This window comes from Dromiciops gliroides, chromosome 2 (assembly GCF_019393635.1).
Source record: "Dromiciops gliroides isolate mDroGli1 chromosome 2, mDroGli1.pri, whole genome shotgun sequence".
NCBI classification, from domain to species: domain Eukaryota; kingdom Metazoa; phylum Chordata; class Mammalia; order Microbiotheria; family Microbiotheriidae; genus Dromiciops; species Dromiciops gliroides.
In genome coordinates, this window is record NC_057862.1 from 681,154,440 (window position 1) to 681,179,416 (window position 24,977).

The window sequence follows — 24,977 nt, forward strand, 5'->3', positions numbered from 1 at the left end:
AGAACAAAATGGAGAGGAATGCTATCTAAGTTTATTTAATATCTATACATTCTCTAAGGGCAAGTTTGGGGTTGAAGTCAGGTAATTTGTTTTTCATTTGTTTGTTTGTTTTTGTTTGGAAAGTTTTCACATTGCCTTGAATGTCTGCAGTAACCTGAGGTAACCTGCCACCATTTTTTTCCTATCAGCAAAATGCTTCAGACACCTTTGAGGATATCCCTCCTGGTTATTCAAGTCCACAGTACATTACAATGGTAAGCATCTTCCCTCATCTCTTTGTAACATGGATTTCTTTTATCTCTATGTGTGTCCCTACTGCCTCTGCTATGTCTTCATGCTCCCTTAGCAGGAGGTTTTCTTAAACCCAAATCAATACTGAGGGGGTAAAGGCCAGGTGTTCTGGTCTAAAAAGCAAAGGATTAGGAATGCAAGTTCAATTGCTTTTAAGACTTTTGGGAAACTATGTACAACTAGAGGTTTCCCAATTATTCACATTAGAGATGCAGCAAAGGCAGGAATGATTGGGCTCAACCAAGTGGAACTATGCATTAATTTTCCCCTGAATTCAATTTCAACAAAAACAGACATTTCAAGAAAACAAGCCTATAAAAGAGAATTAGTTCTGTTCTTTTTTAAATATTGGATCAGTGGAGTTTAGTCATAGGAACATTTTAACCCTCAATTCTGGGATTTCAGAGTTACATCTTTGATGCCTCACAATAAGAACTCCAGTTCAGAATTATGACTGTGATGCAATCAAAGATCTACAACTATCCAAGAAAGAGTTAGCTCTTTTCATCAGATTATACTCATTGAAGTGTATTTGTGTATATGTATATATGCATACATACATGCATATATACAATCATATATATGTATGTGTACATATACATATGCATGTGCTATATTAATAATCTTAAAAGTTGGGGCAGCTAAGTGGTACAGTGGATAAAGCACCAGCCCTGGATTCAGGAAGACCTGAGTTCAAATCCGGCCTCAGACACTTGAATCTAGCTGTGTGACCCTGGGCAAGTCACTTAACCCTCATTGCCCCGCCAAAAAAATAATAATCATAAAAGTTGTCCCTATGAAAGGGTTCTCTGATTAACCCTCAGTTTACCACAACAAATCTGTGGACAAGAATTCCAGTTAATCTCTTAGATTTCCCACTGTGCCCCACATTTTATTCCATATGTTGATCTATATTTTTGGTAGGAAAGGAATAAAGATTTAGCAAGGAAGGAGGAGTTTATACAGAGATGGGTCAATGGAGTCTAATACAATTTAACTGGTTTGCTTTAGAAATCATCTGGTAAGGAATCCAGAGGAGTTCCATTCTCCAACCAAAATGTCAGAATGGTAAGTATAGAAGGTGGTGCCAAAGTTCCCTAAACCAAAGCACCCACATTTTGTGCTTATCAAACATTAAGAGTTTGTTGATTAATATTTTCTAACCATGGCTAGAGAGAGAATGGTTTGAATTAGTTATATTGATGCACTAAGGGCCCTGATGAGATTCTGCGAGGTACTCATTAGTACTAGAGATCCCTAGGTCATAGCCATAATGCAACAGTGCAATTAAAAACTGGTCCTGGCCAAATTATAGACTCTACTGCTGATTATAGAACAAAGATAGAGTGCTTTGTAAATCACATTTCTTTCTTTCTTGATGTTTAATTAAAGTATCCTTATGTTTTATGCTAAAGTGTCCATTTCACAATATCATATTCAGGACTTTATTAGGCATTACCTTAAATTATAGAATTGATTTAATTAAGTCATAGTCTTTAGAACCAAAAAGGAATTTGGACATCAAATATTCCAAACCACAAATTTTTCAAAGAAGGAAACAGAACCAGAGAGAAGCAGTGACCTTACGAGAGTTACACAATGGAGACAGACTAGTTTCAAGGCCAAATCCTCCAATAGGAATGATTATTCCATTACCCTAAACTATCCATCACTGTGGGATTCTTTTCTTCATGTTTGATTTAAGGACTCATATCTTAGAAGTTCTGAAGGCTTGTATTCAGTTTGAGACTCCTGGTTGAGTTACTCCAGCATTAGTCAAATTTACTGGACATTAAAATGGGCAGATGATTTCCAAATCCAAGTTTGGTCAGTTCAGATTATTGGCCCACCACCACGAATGTCGCTAATGTGCAGTAGAACAAAAGCCTAGAGATAGCCTTCTATATTCTTAAAGTGTTTACTTCCCTCTAACCCCTCTCACTTATAACCTTCACTCAGTCTCTGTCTTCTCCTTATCCACCTGAAAAGCCAAGGATTCCACCACCACCAATCCCTACCATGATACCACCTTTCTCTCCCCAGGTGAGTAGATGATTGCTTATACAATCCAATTCAGTCTAATTCAATCTAATACAGTCCAGTCTAATACAGTTCAATCCAATCCAAATGAATCTGATGTGGTTTAATCTACTTCAAATGAATAAATTTTATTAGGAGATTGATTAAGAACTATAATACGCAGGAGCAAAGAACTATGCTAGGCCTGGGAATACAGACATGTGAAAAAAAATTAGTCCCCTCCCCCTTCAAGAAGCTTACATTGTAGTGGGGAAAAGGGGATAGAACATGTGCATAGAAAAGTATATACATTGTAATCTGGGAAGAGGAAAGAGGGGGGGACAAGAAAGCTTGGGATTCTGCGAGGTACAGTTAAGGAAAGTTGAGTGATGGAGTCCAGGAATAAGTCACATCCAATGAAGAAGTACAGAGGCAGGAGATGAAGGTACAAGTTTGGGAAACAAGTCAGTCAGTTTGACACCAATATAGGATAAGTAAAAGAGATCATTGTGTAATAAGCCCAGAGAAGTAGCCTAGAACCATTTTGTGAAAGCTTTCAATGGAAAGTAGAGGAGTTGGCATGTTCACCTCTGTCTTCTGGCTTCCCTGCCTTCCTTCAAGTCTCCACTAAAATCCCATTTTCTACAAGAAACCTTTCATGACCTCGCTCCTTAATTCTAGCTGTTTCCCTTGGTTGATCACCTCCAATTTATCCCAAGTTTGTTTGTATGTTGTATCTTTGAGAGCAGGGAGTGGTTTTTTTGTCTTTCTTTGTATCCCCTAGACTTTATCCCAGTTCCTGGCACATAGTAGGGACGTACTGTGTGTTTATTTACTGATAGACTGGTTGTCCTAGAGATGAGAGGAGGACAGGTAGTCATTCTTAAGTCCCAGGACAACTATTTATCCTTGGAGGAAGTTGGGGAGCAGGACAAGCAAAAGGATTGCCTTTAAAAACAAACCATTGGCTGTGTGACCCTTGGCAAGTCACTTAACCCTCATTGCCCCCTCCCCCCCCAAAAAAAAACATAAAACAAAAAAAACCAAAAAACCAAAACAACAACAATAAAACCAAGGGGCTCAGTAGATAAAGCACCAGTCCTGGATTCAGGAGGACCTGAGTTAAAATCCAGCCTCAGAGACTTGACACTTACTAGCTGTGTGACCCTGGGCAAGTCACTTAACCCTCATTGCCTCACAAACAAAACAAAACAAAATACCCTCCAAAGCAAACCAACATCAAATGGCATCTTAAAAAGGGCTCACAGAATTGAATTGAAGTGAACTGAACTGAATTGAATCTACACAGGCTTAACACCAGCATAAAAGGGTACTTTCAGTGAGGTATTTCTATTGTTTTAACACACATTGCAGATTCACTTATATAAAAGCCAAGACCTTTAGAACTTAATAAGATTTTATATATCTTCCACCCCATTTCTTTTTACAAAGAGGAAGTTAAAGATCAGAGAGACTAATTGACTTTATCAAAGTCACAGGGCTAGTAACAGGGAGGCAGATTTCCAACCCAAGGTCCTCTGAATCCAAGTTTTATGCACTTTTTACCACATTGGAGTCCTGATATGCTCGGCACTCCATCTGGGTGGAAGTGGAGTCAGGATTGACCCCAGCTTCATGAACTTACTCAGCAAAACTGGGCACCAAGTAAATAGACACCATTGCATTCTCTTGGGAGTTTCTAGCTCTGTGATGATTGATAAGGAGGTTGGGAAAGCATGTTAAAATCTAAGGTCACCTGTGTAGTACATTTTGATCAATCATTTTGACCAGCCATAAAAAACATCATATCCTTAGACCATTGATAGGGAGTAACCTATTCTAACAATTTCTTTCTGTTTAGGGGTTGAAATTGGAAGCCCAAAATAGCTCTGCCAGGCTAAGTTGAGAATTCTGGATTGATGCAAGACCTTCGGGACCTACAAAAGCTACACATTATTGAATTTCTAACTGTTGTCCAAATGTCATGAAACATATCAGACAAGTTATTTTTGAGAACACCACATTGTTTGAGACCCACTGTTTCAATGTGCATTCTACTAACTTCCTCTTATGAGACTGGGAAACACCTGACCAAATAATCTCTATGGTCCAGTTTATGCTATCATATCAAGACAATAAATTAGAACTTTGAGGGAAAGTATAGGATGCTCCCTGTCTCATGGGGAGGAGCCAAGAAACTTCCTTTCATCTGAATACTGTGACTTGAATACAACTAGGCCCAAATTAGCTTGAAATGTGATAGGTTGGGCAAAGTATCCATGCTAATTAGATTAGTGCTGCCACCAGCATTCTTCATTTATTAGAAAACAAATATACCACTCTCCTGATTTGCCTTTTGTCAATAGGAGCATTAGGTAGCAGTCACACATCTCAGAAATGTCACCAGAATTGATTAATGGGAAGTACTACTGAACACCTAGTTAGATATGCAATGTTCAGGAATATCCAGAAGTTGTAAAATCACAGATACTCAGAGTCAGAAGGACCCTCTGAGGCCATCCAACCCAACTGCCACAACAAATCTCTCTATATTATTTCCCCAAATTGGCCCTCTGGTTTCTGCTTGAAGAAATCCTGGGAAATCACTACTCCCTTAAGCAGCTCATTCTATTTTTAGGCAGCTTTAATTGTTACTAAGTTGTTTGTTTGCTTTCCTGTCTGTCTAACATGGGACTAAAATCTACCTCTCTTCACACTTCACTCATTACTTCCCAGCTCTCTATTCTGGAACCATGCAAAATAATTAGAATTCCTCTTTCATAAGACATCCTTGCAAATAGTAACCAATCAATCAGTAAACATTTATTAAGTTCCTACTACGTGCCAGGCAATATGTTAAGCTCTGGGAATACAAAAAGAGGCAAAAGACATTCTCTGCCCCCAAGAAGCTTTCAATCTATCAATTCAATAGATCTTCAGTCTATTGAAGATAACTATTAGGTAATGATAGCCCAAGAGATTTGTGGTCATACCCCTCCTTTTATCCTTCTGAACAAGATCGAGAGCCAGATTCTGGAAAATAGTGAAGTTGTTGGGCTCTGTGCTCATTGAATAACTGTTTAAAGAGAAGTCTATAATGGATCATTATCATGTTTGGTGGGAGATCACTAGTGAATTTGTCCTGTGCCGTCTACCATTTTTGGCAATAACAACTGATATTGATAAATTAATATCAACATCAATTTACATGAGTAGAGGAATGACATGTCTTTTTTGATGTGATAAATGTGCACATAACACAAAGTTGGGACAGGTAGACAATACATTGGATGATGGCATCAAGACCTAAAAGCCACAGTCAAATAAATGAAATTCAATAGGGATAAATGTAAAGTCTTAACATTGGTTCAAAAAATAAATGTCACAAACCGAAGATAAAGGAGGTATGGCTAGATGGCAGTTCATTTCTACTGATTTCAAGCTTAACATTAGTCATTCTCTCCAAAAATAAATATTATCTTAGGCCTCATTAAAATAATTGGGAACAAGGAAATCAATAGTCTCATTGTACTTTGCCTTACAAGAACACATTCTATTGAGTTAGGAGTGATATATTTTAGGAAGGAAAAGGAAAAATTGGAGAGTATCCAGAAAAAGAAAAGGAAAATCTTGAATGCATGACATATGAAGATAGTTTGAAGGAACCTTGGAAGATGAGGCAAGAGAAAAGAGGATATTGTTGCCAATTTTGAAGAATAATAACATTTACATAGTGCTTTTAAGATTGCAAAGCATATTAGATATGTAAAATCAACTGGTCCTTACAACAATCAAGATGGGTGCTACCTTCATTTTACAGATGAGGAAATTGAAGCGCAGAACAGTTAAGAAATTTCCCCAGGGTCACACAGGCAGGATTTGGACTCCGTTCTTGCTTGAGTTCCATCCCCTAATGGACTTTTGTGTGGGAGAAAGATTAAATTTCTTCTCCTCAGTCACAGACAGAAGGCCACAAAACTGCAGGGAGAAGACGAAGGAAAGCAGATTGAGCTTTGGTATATGAATAATCTTCCTAACCAGTAAAGCTACTCCAATATGCAATTGACCACCTTGGAAGGCAGGAGGTGCCCCTTTGCTAGAGGTATTTAAGCAAAAACTGTATGGCCAATGTTTGGGAAAGTTTGAGAGGAGATTTTTGGACTTTATGGCATTCAAAGTCTTTTTTGACTTTGAGATGTTTTAACTCAATAACTTCCCACCACTAAGGTTTCTTTCCCTTAGCCAAGATATAGCAAGTTCCTTCAACCAGTCCTCATACATCATATGTCCCTGACCTTCCTCCATTTTTTTCTGCATTTCTATGAGCAGTTTTCTTTACCCAACATAGGCCTTTCACCTTAAAAGCTGGAGGAGAAAAAGTGACTTCAATAAGAATTTTTCAAAGATGACCCTTGATATTTATTGACAAAGACTTTGGAGATTTGTAAACATTGGCACTGTAAGCATTTACAATGGCAATGTTCTAAGACTATAGCTTTTTCATTTCCTCCCAACCTATCACATACACAGTATAATCTTGCTTGGAACTCATTTGCCCTACTTGAAAAAATTGTATTAGTATTTACATCTCTCATCCATCTACAAGAAAACCATGCTTGTGAATGAAAAAGAGAGGGACAAAAGGAAGCAGGTTCATGAACTAGCCAATGCTTCATTTCAATTTGACAAAATGTATTGTTCCACATAGATTATTTTCTGACTTCTCCAGTCATGGATTGCAGGTGTTTCTTCTTTCTATTTTGGGGAAAAGTTTGGTTTTAATTAGTATTAATTTTCATTGTGCATATTTTCCTGATTTAGCCTTTCTCACTGTATCAATTTATATATCTTTTCATGCTTCTCTGTGTACTTCATTGCCTCTAATGTTCCAGTAATATTCCACTACTTTGATGTGACACACTTTGTTCAGCTATTCCCCGTCAATGGTCATGCACTTTGCTGCTAGCTATTTGCTACCAGACAAAAAGTACTGCTATAGGTATTTTTCTAATACCTTTCTATCTTTGCTGTCTCTGGGGGTAGATATATAGCAGTGACATTTCTGAGGCATTTTTTGTCATAATTCCTAATTTCTTACTGGAATTAATGGGGCAATTTTACAAATAATGTATTTGTTTGCTCACCTTTTCATAACCCCTCCTGTATTGACACTTTCCATTATTTTTTCCATTTTTGTCAATTTGCAGAGTGTGAGAAGAAACTTCAGGACAGTTTTGATTTGCATTTCTATGATCAAGTCATTTGTAGCACTCTTTCATATGTGGTTTTTAATAGTTTATCATTTCTCTTTGAAGAATATTTGCTTGTGTCCCTTGACCACTACCCATTTCCCTAATATGTATATATGTGCATATATATTTATACACACATACTCATATACACATATTCATACATATACATATATGTACACACATCTCTATATACATACGTACATGCATGTATATATGCATATATTTGCGTATATATGCACATACATGTATGTGTGCATGTGTACATGTGTGTGTATGTATATATAAATAAAATCCTGTTTGTCTCAGTTTCTTCATATATCAAATGAGCTGGAGAAGGAAATGATAAACCACTCCAGTACCTTTGTCAAGAAAACCTCACATGAAGCCACAAAGAGTCAGGCATGACTGAAAATAAAATCAACAACACACATCTATAAAAAATCAATGACCTAGACCTAAAATGGACCTGGAAGTCATAGAGTCCAACTCACTCCTTTGTAGAAGAGGCAACCAAGGCCCAGGAATAATAAATGATTTGCCCAAAGTCACAAAGGCAGTCAACATCAGAGCAGACTCCAAACCAACATCCTCTGGCTCCAGAGCCCAGACTTATTCCAATCCACCACCCAATGATTCTAAAAGAGCAGGGGTGGGGGGGTGGGAATGAACATTTACATAGCACCTATTATGTGCCAGGCACTATGCTTTGGATGAATATTATCTCATTTGATCACAACACCCCTGGAAGGGAAGTGTTATTATTACCCCCCCTTTTACCATTGAGGAAACTGAGGCAAACAGATGAAGTGACTTGCCCAAGGTCATACAGTTAGTAAGGCATGACACTAATTCCAGAGTTCTATGCATTGTATGATCAGCTTTTCAAAGCTAGATCTTAATTTACTTCTATCTTTAGAATATGGGGGGGCATTGGGGAATCCACTGAAGATTCCTGAGCATGAGTGATAGCAATGAAACAAAGTTTTAGAAAGATTAATCTGGCAGTGAGTTCAGGGAGGGAAAATAAATTGGAAACGAGGAGAGCAGTAAGGAGGCAAATGAAATAATCTACAGTAGTGACAGTATGTGAAGGAAATATTAGAAAAAAACCACACATTGGGTAATAATTCAATTTTGCTTGATCAAGGCAATTCAACTCAACATGCATGTATTAAAGGCCTACTGTGTCCCAGGAAATGTCCTAGGCTTTAGGGATTGCAAGACACAAAGCCTTCAGTGCCTACAGAATAAAACCCAAGAGCCAACACACAAGGAAAATGAATGGATGTGGGGTCAGAACTCCCAGGTATGATTTTTACCTCTGTCATTGACTGTCTATGTGACCTTAAGCCTCAATTGTCTCATCTTTTCAATAAGCAGATGGGACTACCTGACCTTGACCCTATGATCTCTGAACCTCAGCCCAGTCCTCCACAACTTCACCTTAGCCTATGTTTTCTGACCTAAAATTCTTCCTCTTATTACACTGGTCTATTCAGCATATCTCAAACAAAACAAAATGACTAATATGGCAATGTTTTACAGAATTGCACATATAGAAAGTATATCTGATTGCTTGCCACCTCAGGGAGGGGGGAGGGAAGGAGGAATAAAATTTGAAACACAAAGCTTCAAAAAAAAACTCAGAATAAAAAACAAGACAAAACAATTTTTAAAAAAGATAATTTTTCTCCTCAAACCCTTGATAACTCCATTATAGTTCAGTCATTTTCAGTCATGTCTGACTCTTTATAACCCCCTTTGGGGTTTTCATGGCAAAGATCTTGGAGAGCTTTGTCATTTCCTTCTCTAGCTCATTTTAGAGATGAGGAAACTGAGACAAGCAGGGTTAAATGACTTGCCCAGGGTCACACAGCTAGTAAATATCTGAGCCTGGATTTGAACTTAGGAAAATGAGTCTTCCCTACTCCAGTACCAATATGGCATGACCCAGGTGTCCTTAACTCCATTTACTCCATTCTACCCATCATGAATCCCACCAGGTTGATGGAAAGAGGAGAGCTCAAAAAGTGGGTACAAACACGTTATTCCAAAAGCCCATCTTTGATGAAAAAGAGTGTAAGTGACAGATGCTGTGGCCAAAGGAATCATTAAAATTGGAGATGAAAGGGATGTCAGAGTCTATCTAAGCCCTATATTTTTTAGCTGAAGAAGTTGTGACTTAAGAAATTTACCTTCTTTCCATAAGGTCCCTCACTAGGAAATTTCAGAGGTACCATTTGTACACACGTCTTCAGATTTCAAATCCAGCCTTTCCCTGCAATTCTGAGTCTTAGATAATGTCCAGGGGGTGCTGTTCCCTTGGCCACATTGTGTTTACTGTTGATTCAACTGCCTGGATGAAAAAATGCAATGGTGGTGGGGCTGATGCGGAGTGGGGGAACAGTACATCCTAACCAGGCCATCCATGGGAAGTCAAGTGTTTCCAGTTCTAAGTACCAGCTATATTAGCTCTGATTTTGTCCCTCAAGATGGGAGAGATCCTCATACCTGTCAGCCTCCTGGAGCTCCTCACAGGAAAGACAATCATCATGGGATAGCTCCTTGTAGTTGTTTGTCCTTCATTCTCAAAAAGGGCCATGACACCGGGCTGATGTCATGACATGTGGTGAATTGGGTTTAAGTGAGGCAAGGCTGTGTACGGTCACCAGCCTCACTCTTTCCTCACAGCACCTTGTAGTAGACAGTGGAAAAAGCAATGATAAGGCCATATCCCAGAGGCTTGTTTACATAAGTCCATATTCCAGGGCCTTTCTCCAAGCGTCTAGAAAATGAGCCCCCATGAACTGCCCTCTACCAGTCACTGGGATTAGGTAAAACAAATATGTTCTGTTCTCAGGCCTCAAAGTCAAAGGATCATAAATTTAATGATAGGTGGCCAATCCTCCCTCATTTTACTGGGGAATGAACGGGTGCCTAGAGAGAATAATTGACTAGGCCTAGGTCACCCAGCCAGGCGTGTTTTGAAACAAGATCTTCCTGATTCTAAGTCCAGCACTTCATTCACTAGAGGGAGGTTGTCAGTCCTGTTCAAATGAACTAAGTTAGTGAGAATCATAGGGTCCTGGACCTTGAGCAGGAAGATATTGCAGACACAAATCCTAGAGAGATGTTCATTACCATCACTGGAGCTTTAACTAGGACCCTTTACCACAAGCTGTGACCATGACAATGGGTATGGAAGGCACCATTGATTTAGAGTTGGCCTGGTGAATACCCACAATAGGGCAGAGACACAGAGGGGTAGTGAGGGGGAAAATTAAAAAAAGAAGAAGAACTGGTTCTGCAGTTAGAGTTCACTCCCATCTCTGATATTTATTACCAGTCCCATAACCTCTCAGGGCATCAGTATTCTCAACTATAAAATGGACTCTATAGCATCTGAAATATTTTCTGAATGTGGATCTCTGTTCTTTTGAGCCTCAGGACACTGACTCCTCTGGGTGTCTGTCCCATGCCTTATCATAAGGCTGCTCCTATAGCAGTGGCCAACCCTGACCCCTGACACTTACTTTTCCTACCCTAGGAAGCCAGCTGTTTACCAGCTTCCTGGTTTGACCAAATATTCTTTTTTATTAATTTTATTTTATTAATTTTATTTTTCAATATTTGTTTAGATAAGATGTCCAATTTCAAGTTTTTCTCCCTCCCTCCCCTCCCTCCCCCTTCCCCTAGACAGCAGGTAATCTGATATATACATATACATACACATACACATAAATATATATATATATAATACTAAGCATATTTATTCACTAGTCATATTATACAAGAAGAATCAGAGCAAAAAGAAAAAACCTCAAAAAAGAAAAACAACAGCACTAAAATCAAAAGAAATAGAATGGTCCAATCAGCATCCATATTCCATAGTTCTTTTTTTTTTCTGGATTTGGAGAGTCCTTTGGAACTTTCTTGTACCATTGGATTGGTGAGAAGAATCTAGTCTATCAGAGTTGATCAACACACAATGTTGATGATTCTGTGCACAATGTTCTCCTGGTTCTGCTCATCTCACTCATCATCAATCCATGGAAGTCCCTCCAGGTTTCTCTGAACTCCTCCTGCTCATCATTTCTTACAGCACAATAGTATTCCATTACATTCATATACCACAACTTGTCCAGCCATTCTCCAGTCGATGGGCATCCTCTCAACTTCCAATTCCTTGCCACCACAAAAAAAGCAGCCAAAAATATTTATGTACGTGTGGGTCCTTTTCCCTTTTCCATAATATCTTCAGGAAAAAGACTCAAAAGTGGTATTGCTGGGTCAAAGGGTATGCACAGCTTTATAGCCCTTTGGGCATAATTCCAAATTGCTCTCCAGAATGGTTGGATCAGTTCACAGCTCCACCAACAATGCATAAGTGTTCCAATTTTTCCACAGCTTCTCCAACATTTGTTATTTTCTTCTTTTAACGTATTAGCCAAATTTGATCATTGTGAGGTGGTACCCCAGAGGTGTTTTAATTTGCATTTCTCTAATCAATAGTGACTTAGAGCATTTTTTTCATATGGGAATAGATAGCTTTGATTTTTTCATCAGAAAACTGCCTGATCATATCCTTTGACCATTTCTCAATTGGGGAATGACTTGTATTCTTATAAATTTGATTTAGTTCAATATATATTTTAGAAATGAGGACTTTATCAGAAGTACTGGCTATAAAAATTGTGTCCCAGCTTTCTCCATCCCTTCTAATTTTGGATGCATTTCTTCTGTTTGTACAAAAACTTTTTAATTTAATGTAATCAAAATCATCCATTTTGAATTGTTTGGTCATAAACTGTTCTCCTTTCTAAAGATCTGAAAGGTAAACTATTCCTTCATTTCCTAATTTACCGATAGTATCAACTCTTATGTCTAAATCATTTACCTATTTTGACCTTATTTTATTATAAGGTGTCGCATGTTGGTCTATGCCTAATTTCTGCCATATTATCTTCCCATTTTCCCAGCAGTTTTTGTCAAATACTGAATTCCTATCCCAGAAGCTGGAGTTTTTGGCTTTATCAAACAGTTGTTAAGGGCTAAAATTCTAGCTAGTCTGTCTAAAATATCTAATGAATGGTCACCAATAAATTACAAGCTTTAGCAAGAGTTAGACTTTTAAGCATTTATTAAGGAGAATAAGAATTTGGTAAAGAGAGAGAGAAAGGCCTATATCCACCTATCTACTAAAGGGAGAGCACATTTCTCGCTCCCTTCTCCACCAGCGTCCTCAGGAAAGAGCCCCAGTCAAAGCGCCAGATTCTCCCCTTCTTCCTCCCACAAGCAAACATCACTTCCTGATGCCAAAGAAAAGACTCCTGCACTTGCCCTCAAAGACCTTCACTTCATGGGCGGAACTCTTCTACAGTAAGTCTCCAGTAAGTGGTGTCATTCACACACAGTACATTACTAATGTCATTTACTACTGTGTCTCCTGTGCCTAGCCTATTCCATTAGTCCTCCACTCTATTTTTTAGCCAGTACCAGATAGTTTTGATTACTGCCACTTTATAGTAGAGCTTCAGATTTGGTACAGCTAACCCACCTTCCTGTGCATTTTTTCCATTATTTCCCTTGATATTCTTGACTTTTTGTTTTTCAAGATGAATTTCGTTATTATTTTTTCTAGCTCTACAAAATAATTTTCAGGTAGACTGATTGGTTTGACCAAATATTCTTGACAACTGCTTGCTCACTTCATTTGTTTCTTCACATTTGGCATCCCAAAAGCCCAAGTACTCAGGAACTGGGCATAGAGTGGGAACACTTGCAAGTCAGATGTAGGTGCTTTGGTAGAGAGGCCTGAAGGCGGGTGGGGAATTTCCATCCTAACCCTTTTCCCACCCCAAAGCCATCAAAACATAATAGGTAACAGTGATATAATACTTGAAGATTTGCAAAGCATTTTATAAATATTTCATTTAATCCTCACATTTGACCAGTCTGGAAGTCAGGTACTGAGAGCCTGGATTTTGGCCCAAGAAACTCCCTCCCCAACTGGAATGCATGCCCACTGTGACCCTACACTCACTTCCTGTCACTAGCTGGTCCCCATGCCCTCACACCACCCAAGCTCCATCTACACACTAGGCCTTTCCTTACTCTTCTTCCTTAGAAGATGGAAACTCATCAGATTTATTTGTATTTTCTGTGCCCAGGTGCAAAGTTTTCAATTTATGCACTTCAATCCAGCAATGCAGTAAACATTTATTGATCATTGATTATGTCCAATCATGTTGATAGGTTTTGGGGATACAATGATAAAAATGAAATGCACTGTCCTTGAGGATCTTATATTTAATAAGGAAAAACCCACACATAGACATATAATCTTCCCCTTTGTGCAAAGTCCCAGTTGCCACAACCTGGCCATTGCTTTGATGTCCTTGACTATTTTCTCTTCCTCCCACATCTCATTCCATCTCTTTGTATTCTCATTGATTGTCCCCCAGGCCTGGAATGGGCTCCCTCCCTCCCTCTGCCTCTCAGTTTCCTAGCCTTCCTTCAAGACTCAGCTTAAACCCAACCTCCTCCAGGAGGCCTTTAATGCTGGCCCCCAGATACTAATGTTTGCCTTCCAATTACCCTGTATATATCTTGTCCTTGTTGCTATTCAGTCATTTTCAGTCATGTCTGACTTCATGAGGCCATTTGAGATTTTCTTTTTTGTTTGTTTGTTTTTGTTTTGTTTTGTTTTTCTGTGGGGCAATGAGGGTTAAGTGACTTGCCCAGGGTCACACAGCTAGGATTAAGTGTCTGATGCCAGATTTGAACTTAGGTCCTCCCGACTCTGATCCCCCGTGCCACCTAGCTGCCCCCTATTTGAGATTTTCTTGGCAAATACATGAGAGTGGTTTGTTATTTTCTTATCCAGGTCATTTTATAGATGAGGAAACTGAAACAAACAGGGATAGGTGCCCTTCCCAAGGTCATAGAGCTAGAATGTCCAACAGCGGAAACATCATTGAGACCACCAAGACCTCTTATTAACAACTCAGCTCCAGAGAGAAGTGGTTCGCCAAAGCCCGCGTTGTGAATTCTTTGTAATTCTGTGTATTACTATTTCATTACTTTACAGACATTGTTCTGCAAAAGCATTCATAGGCTTTGACAGATTGCCGAAGGTATGCATGATACAGAAAGATTAAGAACATCATAATGAACTCTGAGCTCCCTCCTAGGCTCCTATTTCTTGGACTTGGATGCCAACTCACATACTAGCAATATGACCTTGAGTAAGTCACTAAACATCTCTGGGCTTCAGTTTTCCCAACTGTCAAATAAGAACATTGGAATTCATGGCTTATTAGTTCCCTCCCATCTCAAGATGTCTATTCCTATAATGAAAAAGGGGGAGCTAGGTGGTACAGTGGATAGATTACCAGGCCTGGAGTCAGGAGGATCTGAATTCAAATGAAGCCTCACATACTGGATTTTTGACCCTGGGCAAATCACTTAATCCTGTTAGCTTCAGTTTCTTCATCCATAAAATGAGCTGGAGAAGGAAATAGCAAGGCACTCCAGTATTTTTGCCAAGAAAACCCAAAATGGAGTCACTAAGAGTCAGATATGACTTCAGTCAACTGAATAATAACAAAATAATGAAAAAGATTCTTTACTGAAAACAAAACAAAACTCTCTATCTAGCCTGACACTCAATTATGTGAGGAAAAAAAATCTTAATTTTCAAAGGTTGAAGGACGGGTGAAATTCCATGACAAAGATTGCTATTAGATGGGTAAGTGGGGACTGTATCTATAAGTCTCATTGTAGTAAGTCCAAAGGCCACTAGATGGCAGGCCAGCTAACCAAATCAACCATGAGCTCTCCAATGACCTGCCACCAGGCTGGGGCCTGATTTTCCTTTTCTATAGGTGCTTCTTGCCTGTGGTTTCCAATGGGCTTCATTAGATGACAATTCATCGTCCTTGTGCCCTCAGGACTCCCAGCAAGCTTTGGCTGTAGTTGCCATGACTACACTAACCTCCCCCTTCCCCATACATACACAGGGTCAGCAGACCCAGCAGCCTAATGTCCTCCTTCCCAGACAGCATTTCCCCTCCTTCCCCACTCCAGACATCTCATGCCTCCACTCCCCAGACAAACAGGCACCAGCTTGCTGATCGATAACATCAGGGCAGAACAGAGCAGAGCTGAGAGGGCTGACATCCTTTAAGCTGTGGTGTAGCCTCCCTAAACTGGAAGGTGGGGGCAGGGGGAAATAATGTCAAGAAATCTCATTTGTTTTTAGCTCTTGAAGATGACAGGGTCACAGAAGTGACATTAAAAGTCATCAAAGCCATATGTCTTCTTTATACAATGCAAGAAACTGAGAACTAGATGCCCTGAGTTATTTGTTCAAGGTCACACAGCTAGTACATAAGTGTCAAAGACTAGATCCAGCTGACTTTACATCGAACATTACTCTTTTCCACCTCAGGTGTCCTCCTCTCACTTTCCTCAATGCCACAGGGTTTTCAAACACCTTTGGCTGACACACATTTTATTTTATTTTTTCCAGACCAACTAAGTAACAGATGCTTTCCCCCACAGAGTGACCATCAGAAATCCAAAGCCGTTTCCTTTGTCCCAAGAGCAGCATCATGGATACTAGATGTGATGAGAGGAAAGAGGCACTTGTCACTCCAATGACTTGGAGGTCCTCTGTCGATAACAATCAGCCACTCCTCACCTAGTGGTGAGGGGGCATCGATTAGGTTCCTGGGCTTTTATAGGAAGTATCCTGGTGCCTGAGGTACCAGGAGTCACTCATCTTACTCTCAGCTCTTAGGAAACCCAAGAGCAGTTTTCTACAGGAGAAATGGAAGCTGTCACAGCCAGGAGATAATGAACAACTCTCCCCAGGAAAGTGGTCTAGATGACAGAAACTTGTAATGGATATTGATTGATGTAAAAGAGGGTGGGAGGGGAGATGTGTACTTAAGCTCTCACATGCCTCTTAGGTGAAGCAAGATCCTGGGAAGCCCAGAGAGCAAAGGGTTAATTGAAATGACCAGAGGAATTGCCCCCCTTTGACAATTGATTTTCTAAAAGGAACAAGATGAGCCTTGATAAATGAATCTAAATCACTGCATTTTGCTCAAGCATATGTTAAGGACTTTCTTGTATAAATATCAATTCTGCAGATGGGAAATGCCACATGTAGGAGATGCCCAAAGATGAGGGATGTGCATTGACACGGTCTGTATCTCACTTCCAAGTACCATGCTACATGGGATCATGAAATTTAAAGCTACAGGGAGTCTCAGATGTTTTGGGATCACAGGATCCAGATTCCGAAGCTTGAAGAGAATTCTAATCCCATTTTATCAAACCCCATTGTTACGAAGAGCAAATAGAACCACAGTATCTCATCCATTCATCCCACAAACACTTACTATGGGCCTCCAGGAATGGATGTAGATACCAGGAATGTGGAGGAGGAGGAAGAGGAGGAGGAGGAAGTGGGAAAAGGAGGGGAGAAAGAGGAGGAGGAGGAGGTGAAAGAGGAGATAGTCCCTGCTTGCAAGAAGCTAACATAATGGGAAGAGAAATGTGGAAAGAGACAGTGAAAAGCAAAATCTCATACAAAAACTAGATACAAAATAATTTTGCGTGGTTGGGGGAATTACCAACATCTGGACCAATTTCAGAGCTGTTATTGGCCATCTAGTCCTGTTCACCCTTGAACAAGAATCCACTCTGACAAGAGGTCATGTGGCCTTGCAATGAGGAGGAAGGATCTGTCTAGTCTGTATTAAGCCACTTGTACTTGCTGTTCAGTGGGAGTGTTTTTCTGGTCACTGTGCAGATTGTCTCTCCATGTCTGAATTTGGCATTCAACATCTGTTTAACCAAGTCCCTCCCATGCCTCTCTGAATTCTTCAGAACCACTGTTTCTTTTCACACATTAATATTCCAGTAATTTATGTGCCATTTATGTGTCTCATTCTATTCCTAAATCAATGACCATCTACTCAATTTCTATCCTTTGCTACTCTAAGTGATGATGATGGTGGTAGTGAACAACTGGTCAGCATATTTTGCTCTGTCTTTGATAGTGCTTCCTCCATTTTTTTAAACTAAAATGATGAGAGCAAAGATGAGGAAGACATTTAGAAATCTAAAACAACACCATTACATCCACAGTGGGTCATAGAGAGAAATCTTATGATTCTCTGTGGAAGAAAAAAAAAAGTTTTCTGACACTCCTTCGCAGTCTGTCCCTAAAGGATTCCTTAGCTTCTCATTACCAACATCAGCTCACTGATATAAAAGTTCCAATTAAGGAGAGAGGCAGCCTCAGTTCTCTACCGGAATGACAAGCCGGCATTCATGGACCCTGAGTTTTTGTCTCAATTACAGAGCACTAAATGACATTGGCAAGGCCACTTCCTTCCCCTCACCTTCTGCTTGGGAAGGTGCCAAAAATTAATCTGATCTCTTTTGCTGAGGTCTTGCAGTCGCCTTGGAGAATGACATTTTAAAAGTATATGATATTAGGGCTGGCAACAGGATTCGGGAGAGCTGGGAAGCTCAGAGGGGATGGTGAGATAAATAATCTTCTAAGTACCGCAGTGAGAAAATTGCATGAGTGGAGAATGAGACCACACCAACGCCGTTGGATGAGAAATAAATCAATCTGGAGCGCTTTTGTTAATGCTGGTCTGGTGATTTAGCACCTGCTGGAGCTAAAAGCATCAAGAGCCGGACATTGCGTGATTCAACATTCCGCCTGTGGAAATGAATCATGGCCTGGTGCCTGAGTGAGCGCAAGCAAACTCTGGGCTCCCCTTTATCTTTTCAGCTGAGAAAGCAGCACAGGGACTCGGAGAATCCAGAGAGGGGACAGGTGAAAATGGATCTGAGCCGCATCTGAAAACTTCAAAAATCTGCATTGCTTCTTTAGAAATTGCAGCAGAGGGGCAGCTAGGTGGCGCAGTGTATAAAGCACTGGGCCTGAATTGAGGAGGACCTGGGTTCAAATTCGACCTCAGACACTTGACACTTACTAGTTGTGTGACCCTGGGCAAGTTACTTAACCCTCATTGCCCTCGGGGAAAAAAGATATGCAGCAGAGAGACAATGCAGCCTGGTGAATAGGGCAATGCACTTGGAATTAGAGACATAGGGGTTTGAATCCCACCTCAGATATTACCAGCTATGTGACCTTGGTTATATCATTGAACCTTCTTAGACTTCATTCTTTTAATCTAGTAAATGAATAGGGTAGACTAAAGACCCTTATGACACTGCACTTCCAGCTTTCAATCTAAGATAGTAGAATCATGGTGATGGGATTCTTTGGGGATTTGTCACAGCACATTAAAACAGAGCAAAACTCCATCAGTGGGTACTTATCCTTTTTTTTTTTTTCCAGGGCCCTTTCGAAGATTGTTGAAATATATGGATCTTTCCATGAAAAGAAATTTAATGAATAAAATAAAATATTTGGGTTATAAAAGAAACCACTTGTTTTGAAATAATTATTGATCTATTCATATATATAAGAAATATATTTACAGATAAATATATGAATTATATATAAAAGAATCATTATTCATATATACAATTAAGAAATGTGTTTATGTATAAATATTATATACGTACACATATATATATATATATATAATTCTACATTGTGACAAAACTGTGATGCTGTCTGTCCTTCATTCTAGAAGAAAACCATGTCATTGGAGTGATGTCATGACTTGCATTGAATTGGATTTAAGTAAGGGAGGGCTGTGCAGGGTCACCAACCTCTCTCCTCCAAAGCCATCTGGGTCTAGTGGTAAGATCTACATCAGGATAACTGGAGATGGCCCCAGATGTTTAAGGCAATTGGGGTTAAGTGGCTTGCCCAAGGTCACACAGCTGGTGTCTGAGGTGAGATTTGAACCCAGGTCCTCCCACTTCAGGGCCATTGTTCTATCCACTGTGCACAGAGCACACCCTTAAAAATGTTTGTTGGATTGGTTTGAGATGGAGACCTGATAGGTGACGCCCATATGGTCAGGCATCTGCCTTGATCTGGGCACTCTATCATCATGGCTTGGGGTTTGGACATCTGGTTTCCAACCTTGGCTCTTCAATCACTCAGGTCTATTATTTGAAAATGGAAGAATCATTCTTTGAGATCTAGGTTCTTTCCTGTTTTTGTAAAATGATCTCTAAGGTGGTTTCCCCAGTTTATATTCTATGAAGTTAATTATAGAAGTCCCCTAACTCTCCCAGGAGGTAATTGTTAACCTCAATGAATCCCTAATTGGTAAATTTCCAGCTCTATAACAAATGAAGGAGAAGAAAGCAAGACCAAGGCAGGAAGGGATGAGGATGGGTGATTTTAGGTTGAGGAGGAAGTGAGTTTCACTTAGAGACCTGCCTGGGAGTCTCTTCCAAGAAGACTCTACTTAACCTACCACTGCCTCTCTTGGCTTCTTCCTTTCCTTTTCTTTGGAAGCTTCAGCTTTTCTAAAAATCTTAAGCCCCAGGGGAGGGGAGCTCTATTGGCTGAACAGCTGGAAGGGATGAAGAGAGGGCAGATGTATGATCTGTCTCAAGACTCTTCCTGTTCGAAATTAGGGGAGGTTGTGGAATGAGCACCCATTGGGAATCTGAGTATTTGTGCTGGCATCCTGGTGTCTGGCTTCAACAAGTGGCTCAAGATAGAGAGCTAGATTTGGAATCAGGAAAATCTTGAGTTCTAATACTGCCTCAGACCTTACTAGCAGTGTGAGACACAACAAGTTGTATTACCTTTCCATACCTCAATTTCTTTATCTATATAAAAGATTATAATATCACTTATCTCTCAGGATTATCCTGAACATAAAATGAATTTACGTGTAAAGATTTTTTCAAACCTCAAAGCCCTATGTAAATTCTTCCTCCTCCTCCTCCTCCTCCTCCTCCTCCTCCTCCTTCTCCTTCTTCTTCTTCTTCTTCTTCTTCTTCTTCTTCTTCTTCTTCTTCTTCTTCCTCCTCCTCCTCCTCCTCTCATGCTGCTGCTTCTCCTCCTACTCTTTTTTCTTCTCCTTTATCATCCTCTTTCTCCTTTTGCTTCATTATTATTATCTTTGCTCTGTCACTCATTTGCTGTGTGATTTGGGGCTAGTCACTTCATTTCTCTGTGTCTCCCTTTTTCTATCTGCCATGAGATGGCCCCTAACCGTCCTTCCAGCTCTAAATTGATGATAGTTTCACAATGTTTTACTTTCTTCCTTTACTTTCAGGTCACCACCCTCACTGACCCTTGCTGTACTATTATAATGGCCTCATCCCTCTTGGTTTCTCTGTTTCATTTCTCTCTTCACTTCAATCCCTCCTCACATAAATGCCAAAGCAATTTGCCCAAAGCATAGGTCTGCCTATGTCACTCCCTTGCTCAATAAACTATAGTGACTCCCTATTATCTCCAAATATGTTTCCCTGTTTGGATCTTAAAGCCATTTATAATATTTTCCCAAGCCACCATGATAGGATACTTGTACCACCCTATTAGGGAAGCTCTGAAGTTAGAGTCAAGAAGACTTGGATCAAATCCCACCTTTGGAACTTACTAGCTGTATGGTTCTGAGCAAGTCCCTTAAATGAACTGAATCTCAGTTTCCTCATCTGTAAAATGAAGTAAAGGAACTCCCTTCCAGCTCTAAATAACTAAAAGTCATGCTTTTCCAAAAATTACATATTGCTTCTCTTCAGGATTTCCATTACCCAGTTAAACCCATCATCTTACTGTTCTTGCTACTACTTACTTTGTTTCTTACTTACTTTGTTTCTCTGGGCCCTTGTATGGGCTCTTTCCCATGTCTGGCATGCATTCCCTGTTCAGCTCCATCTCTCAGGATTTCTAGTGTCCTTAAAGACTCAGTTCCAGTGTGACCTTCTATATGAAACCTTTCCCGATCTCTCTATGGTGCTAGTGACTCCATGTAAGAGACTGCTGGGAAATGTTTAACAACTGGATCTCTATGTTTTTTAAAGTATCATGACACATTTTAAAGTTTAATCTACCTTATTAAAATTTCCTCCATCACTTTTTTTGGTTTTGTTTCTTTTTATGGGGGCAATGAGTGTTAAGTGACTTGCCCAGGGTCACACAGCGAGTAAGTATCAAGTTTTGGAGGCCAGATTTGAACTCAGGTCCTTCTGAATCCAAGGCCGGTGCTTTTTCCACTGTGCCACCTAGCTCCCCCCTCCATCACTATTTAAGTTTAGACAATCAATAAAACAATCTATCAGTCTCTGATTTGCAGCATTTGCCCATTTCTGAGTGTCAATCTTCATGCTGATAATTTAGCAATCAGATCTTATGAGCTCACTCAAGCTGGCTCTAGCACATTCTTGTTTTCACCTCATAGCTACTTTGCATATTCCCCACATGTATGGGTTAAATTCTGTGATAAATAGGAAACTCTCTGAGATCAAAGACACTTTCAGTGCAGTCTTTGTATCCCTACTGTCTAGAAAAATGCCTCATGCATAGTAGGTGCCAAATAAATGCTGACTGGTTGAATTTTTATGAGTTAGATGTTGTTTGTACATGGAGTTCTCAGTAAGGGAGAAAACACAAGGTGATCCAGTAAACATTTTGCCTTACTTTCCTTTATGCACACTATAGTTGAATTCTTATATACAACACTCTTATCTCTCATCTCTACGCCTTTGCACCAGCTGTCCTCTGGGCGTGGAAAGATGTGCTACCTGACCTCTGCCTTTTGAAATCCTTAGTTGCCATCAAAGTTCAGCTCAAGTAGAACCTTCTGCAAGATACCTTCCCTGATCTCACCCCATTCCAGTTATTAGACTTATGCTCCTCTCCAATTATCTTGTCTCATATTTTGCATCTGTTCCTATTGTATCCCTGGACTAAGATATACATTTCTTAAGGGTAGAGGTTGTTTTCTTTTATTCTCCTCTCTTTCTTTCCCTTCTTTTTCTTAATTTCCCTTTTCTCATCTTTTTTTTGCTTACTTGCTTTATTCCTTCTCTCCCTCCCTCCCTCCCTCCCTCCCTCCCTCCCTCCCTCCCTCCCTCCCTCCCTCCCTCCCTCCCTCCCTTCCTTCCTTCCTTCCTTCCTTCCTTCCTTCCTTCCTTCCTTCCTTCCTTCCTTCCTTCCTTCCTTCCTTCCTTCCTTCCTTCCTTCCTTCCTTCCTCTGTCCCTTCCTTCCTCTGTCCCTTCCTCCTTCCATCCCTCTCTTCCTTCCTTGGTTTCTTTCTTTCCTACTTTCCTTTCTTTTCTTGTATCCTGAATTCTAGCCCAAGGTAAGAACTTTAATAAATGCACGTTTATTGTTCAATTGATTAAACAACAAATCTTAAACAGATAGAGGGTTTCCTATAACCTTTGGTATTGTTCACTATTCCCGCCCCCCCCCTCCCCGGCCCTGTAGAACTTTAAAGTTTGCAAAACTCTTTGCATGGAACAGCATATTATATTTCTTGTCTCCCTCACCAATGATGGTGGTCACACCCCTGACATTGGAGATGGATTGTGCTGAAGAGGAAAGAGCGGCAATCCAGTACCACTATTGAGAACTTGCCAACCTAATCCAAATCACTGCCCTTCTTAGACTTTCAGTTTCTTCATCAGTGAATTAGGAATCAACATACAGTGACAAAGCTATGTCAAGAAAAGTGCTTTTTGAAAAAAATCTACTATGGATATGTGAATTACTACGATTATCCCCCAGCATCAGTCTGGGCACAAGCTTGCTTTGACAGTTAACAAATAATGAGCTACAAAGAACTACAATAAATGAAGTCAACACAGAAATCTATGATTTGGGAAAAATAAGATGAGTTGGTCAGATCACATGAACGAGGAATTTTAACCTTTGTGCTAATCTGGCATCCTCTCAATATCAGGAGTATGTTGATTAGAACTCTTTTAATGGACTTTGGAAAGACATTCACAAGAATTCCATAGGATGGGTAAGGATGGGCTGACTATAATCTGTATCATTGGAACAGACATCTCCAATGATTGGAATATTGGACTATTTCCAAATTACTTAGCAGAACACTTAGCACATGAAGGGCATCCAATAAATATTTGTTAAATGGAAGACTGATTGGTAAGGCTCTTGGAGACTGGCCTAGAAAGCTGATCAATTTCAAAATTCAAAGTTAGGGGAAAAATTCAAGCCACATCAAAGGTATTAATTAATTCAATGTCAAACAGGCTGCAGCATTAGTGAAAAGCTTTAGCAACTCTGCCTGTTTCAATCAATTCCATTTTGTTTCATCACCATACACTTGTATGTGAGGTTATAAAATTCTGGGGGCTGAGGATTGTGAAACTGAACTCTGAAATTCAATGAAGATTCACATTTCTCTTCAGTCAGTTTCATTTTCATTGTCAAAGCTTGGATTGCTCAAGAATCAAAAATAATCATCATTATAGTCATCATGATATAAGGGGAGAGGTCTAAATGCTCTCTCTCCCAGCATCCCTTCCAACTTGGACATTCTATGTTCTAAGCTCTAAGGCCTTTCTCAGATCTGCTTCTAGTTACATTCTGCTGTTCTGCTTTCTAAGACCCCTTCTAGCTGTCACATTCGATTCACGTTTGACCTGGAAACTATCAGTTCAAGGGAAGTCATTGCCTTTGACCTCGATATTTATACATCTATCCAATGATACGTTGATCTCTCTCTCTCTCTCTCTCTCTCCATATATATATATATATGTATATATATATATATGTATAAAATTATAATTATAAAACACTTACCTAATTCCACATACTAAAAGGGAAAGCTCAAATTGCTTAATTCCAATTGTTAGAAAATTCAAACACCACCCATAGAGCTCAAAAGAAACCTAGAGACCATTTCATCCAGTCTTATTTGGTTGTTTAGTTATTTCAGTCATGTTTGACTCTTTGTGACCCCATTTGGGTTTTTCCCACAAAGTTACAGCAGTGGTTTGTCATTTCCTTCTCTTGGTCATTTCATAGATGAGGAAACTGAGCCAAAAAGGGTTAAGTGATTTGCCCAGGGTGACACAGCCAGTAAGTGTCTGAGGTTGCATTTGAACTCAGGTCTTTATGATTCCAGGGTCCATGCTCTGCTCATTGTGCCACCTAACTGCCCAAATCTCAAATTATAGATGAAGAAACCAACAGGGGTGTGACTATGAAGTATGTTTTCAGAGTACAGAGAGTGATCTGGTTTGCCTGGAGGATGAAGTATATGGATGGGAGTGATGTGTGTGTGTGGGGGGGGGGGGCTGGAGATTGAGGTGAAGTGTGCTGCTACATTATGGAGGGACTTTGATTCTGGGACTTGGTGCTTTGTTCAATAGGCAATAGGGAGCCACTGGGAAATTTTGATAAAAAAGTGGCTTGGTCAAATCCATGTTTCTGGTAGCCATTGAATTAGATCACTCTTAAGATCCCT

At 39.8% G+C, this 24,977-nt stretch overlaps 1 protein-coding gene across 1 annotated transcript in view; it reads left to right on the forward strand.

The window, feature by feature from the left end:
- ADAM7 (ADAM metallopeptidase domain 7) overlaps nucleotides 1-18,453 on the forward strand; it is a 77,628-nt gene extending 59,175 nt beyond the window's left edge. Inside the window, exons 22-23 of the mRNA XM_043981293.1 lie at nucleotides 8,756-8,868; nucleotides 18,382-18,453. Coding sequence (XP_043837228.1) covers nucleotides 8,756-8,868; nucleotides 18,382-18,453 — 185 coding nt within the window. The remainder of the gene's footprint in view (nucleotides 1-8,755; nucleotides 8,869-18,381) is intronic.
- Nucleotides 18,454-24,977: the final 6,524 nt, after the last annotated feature.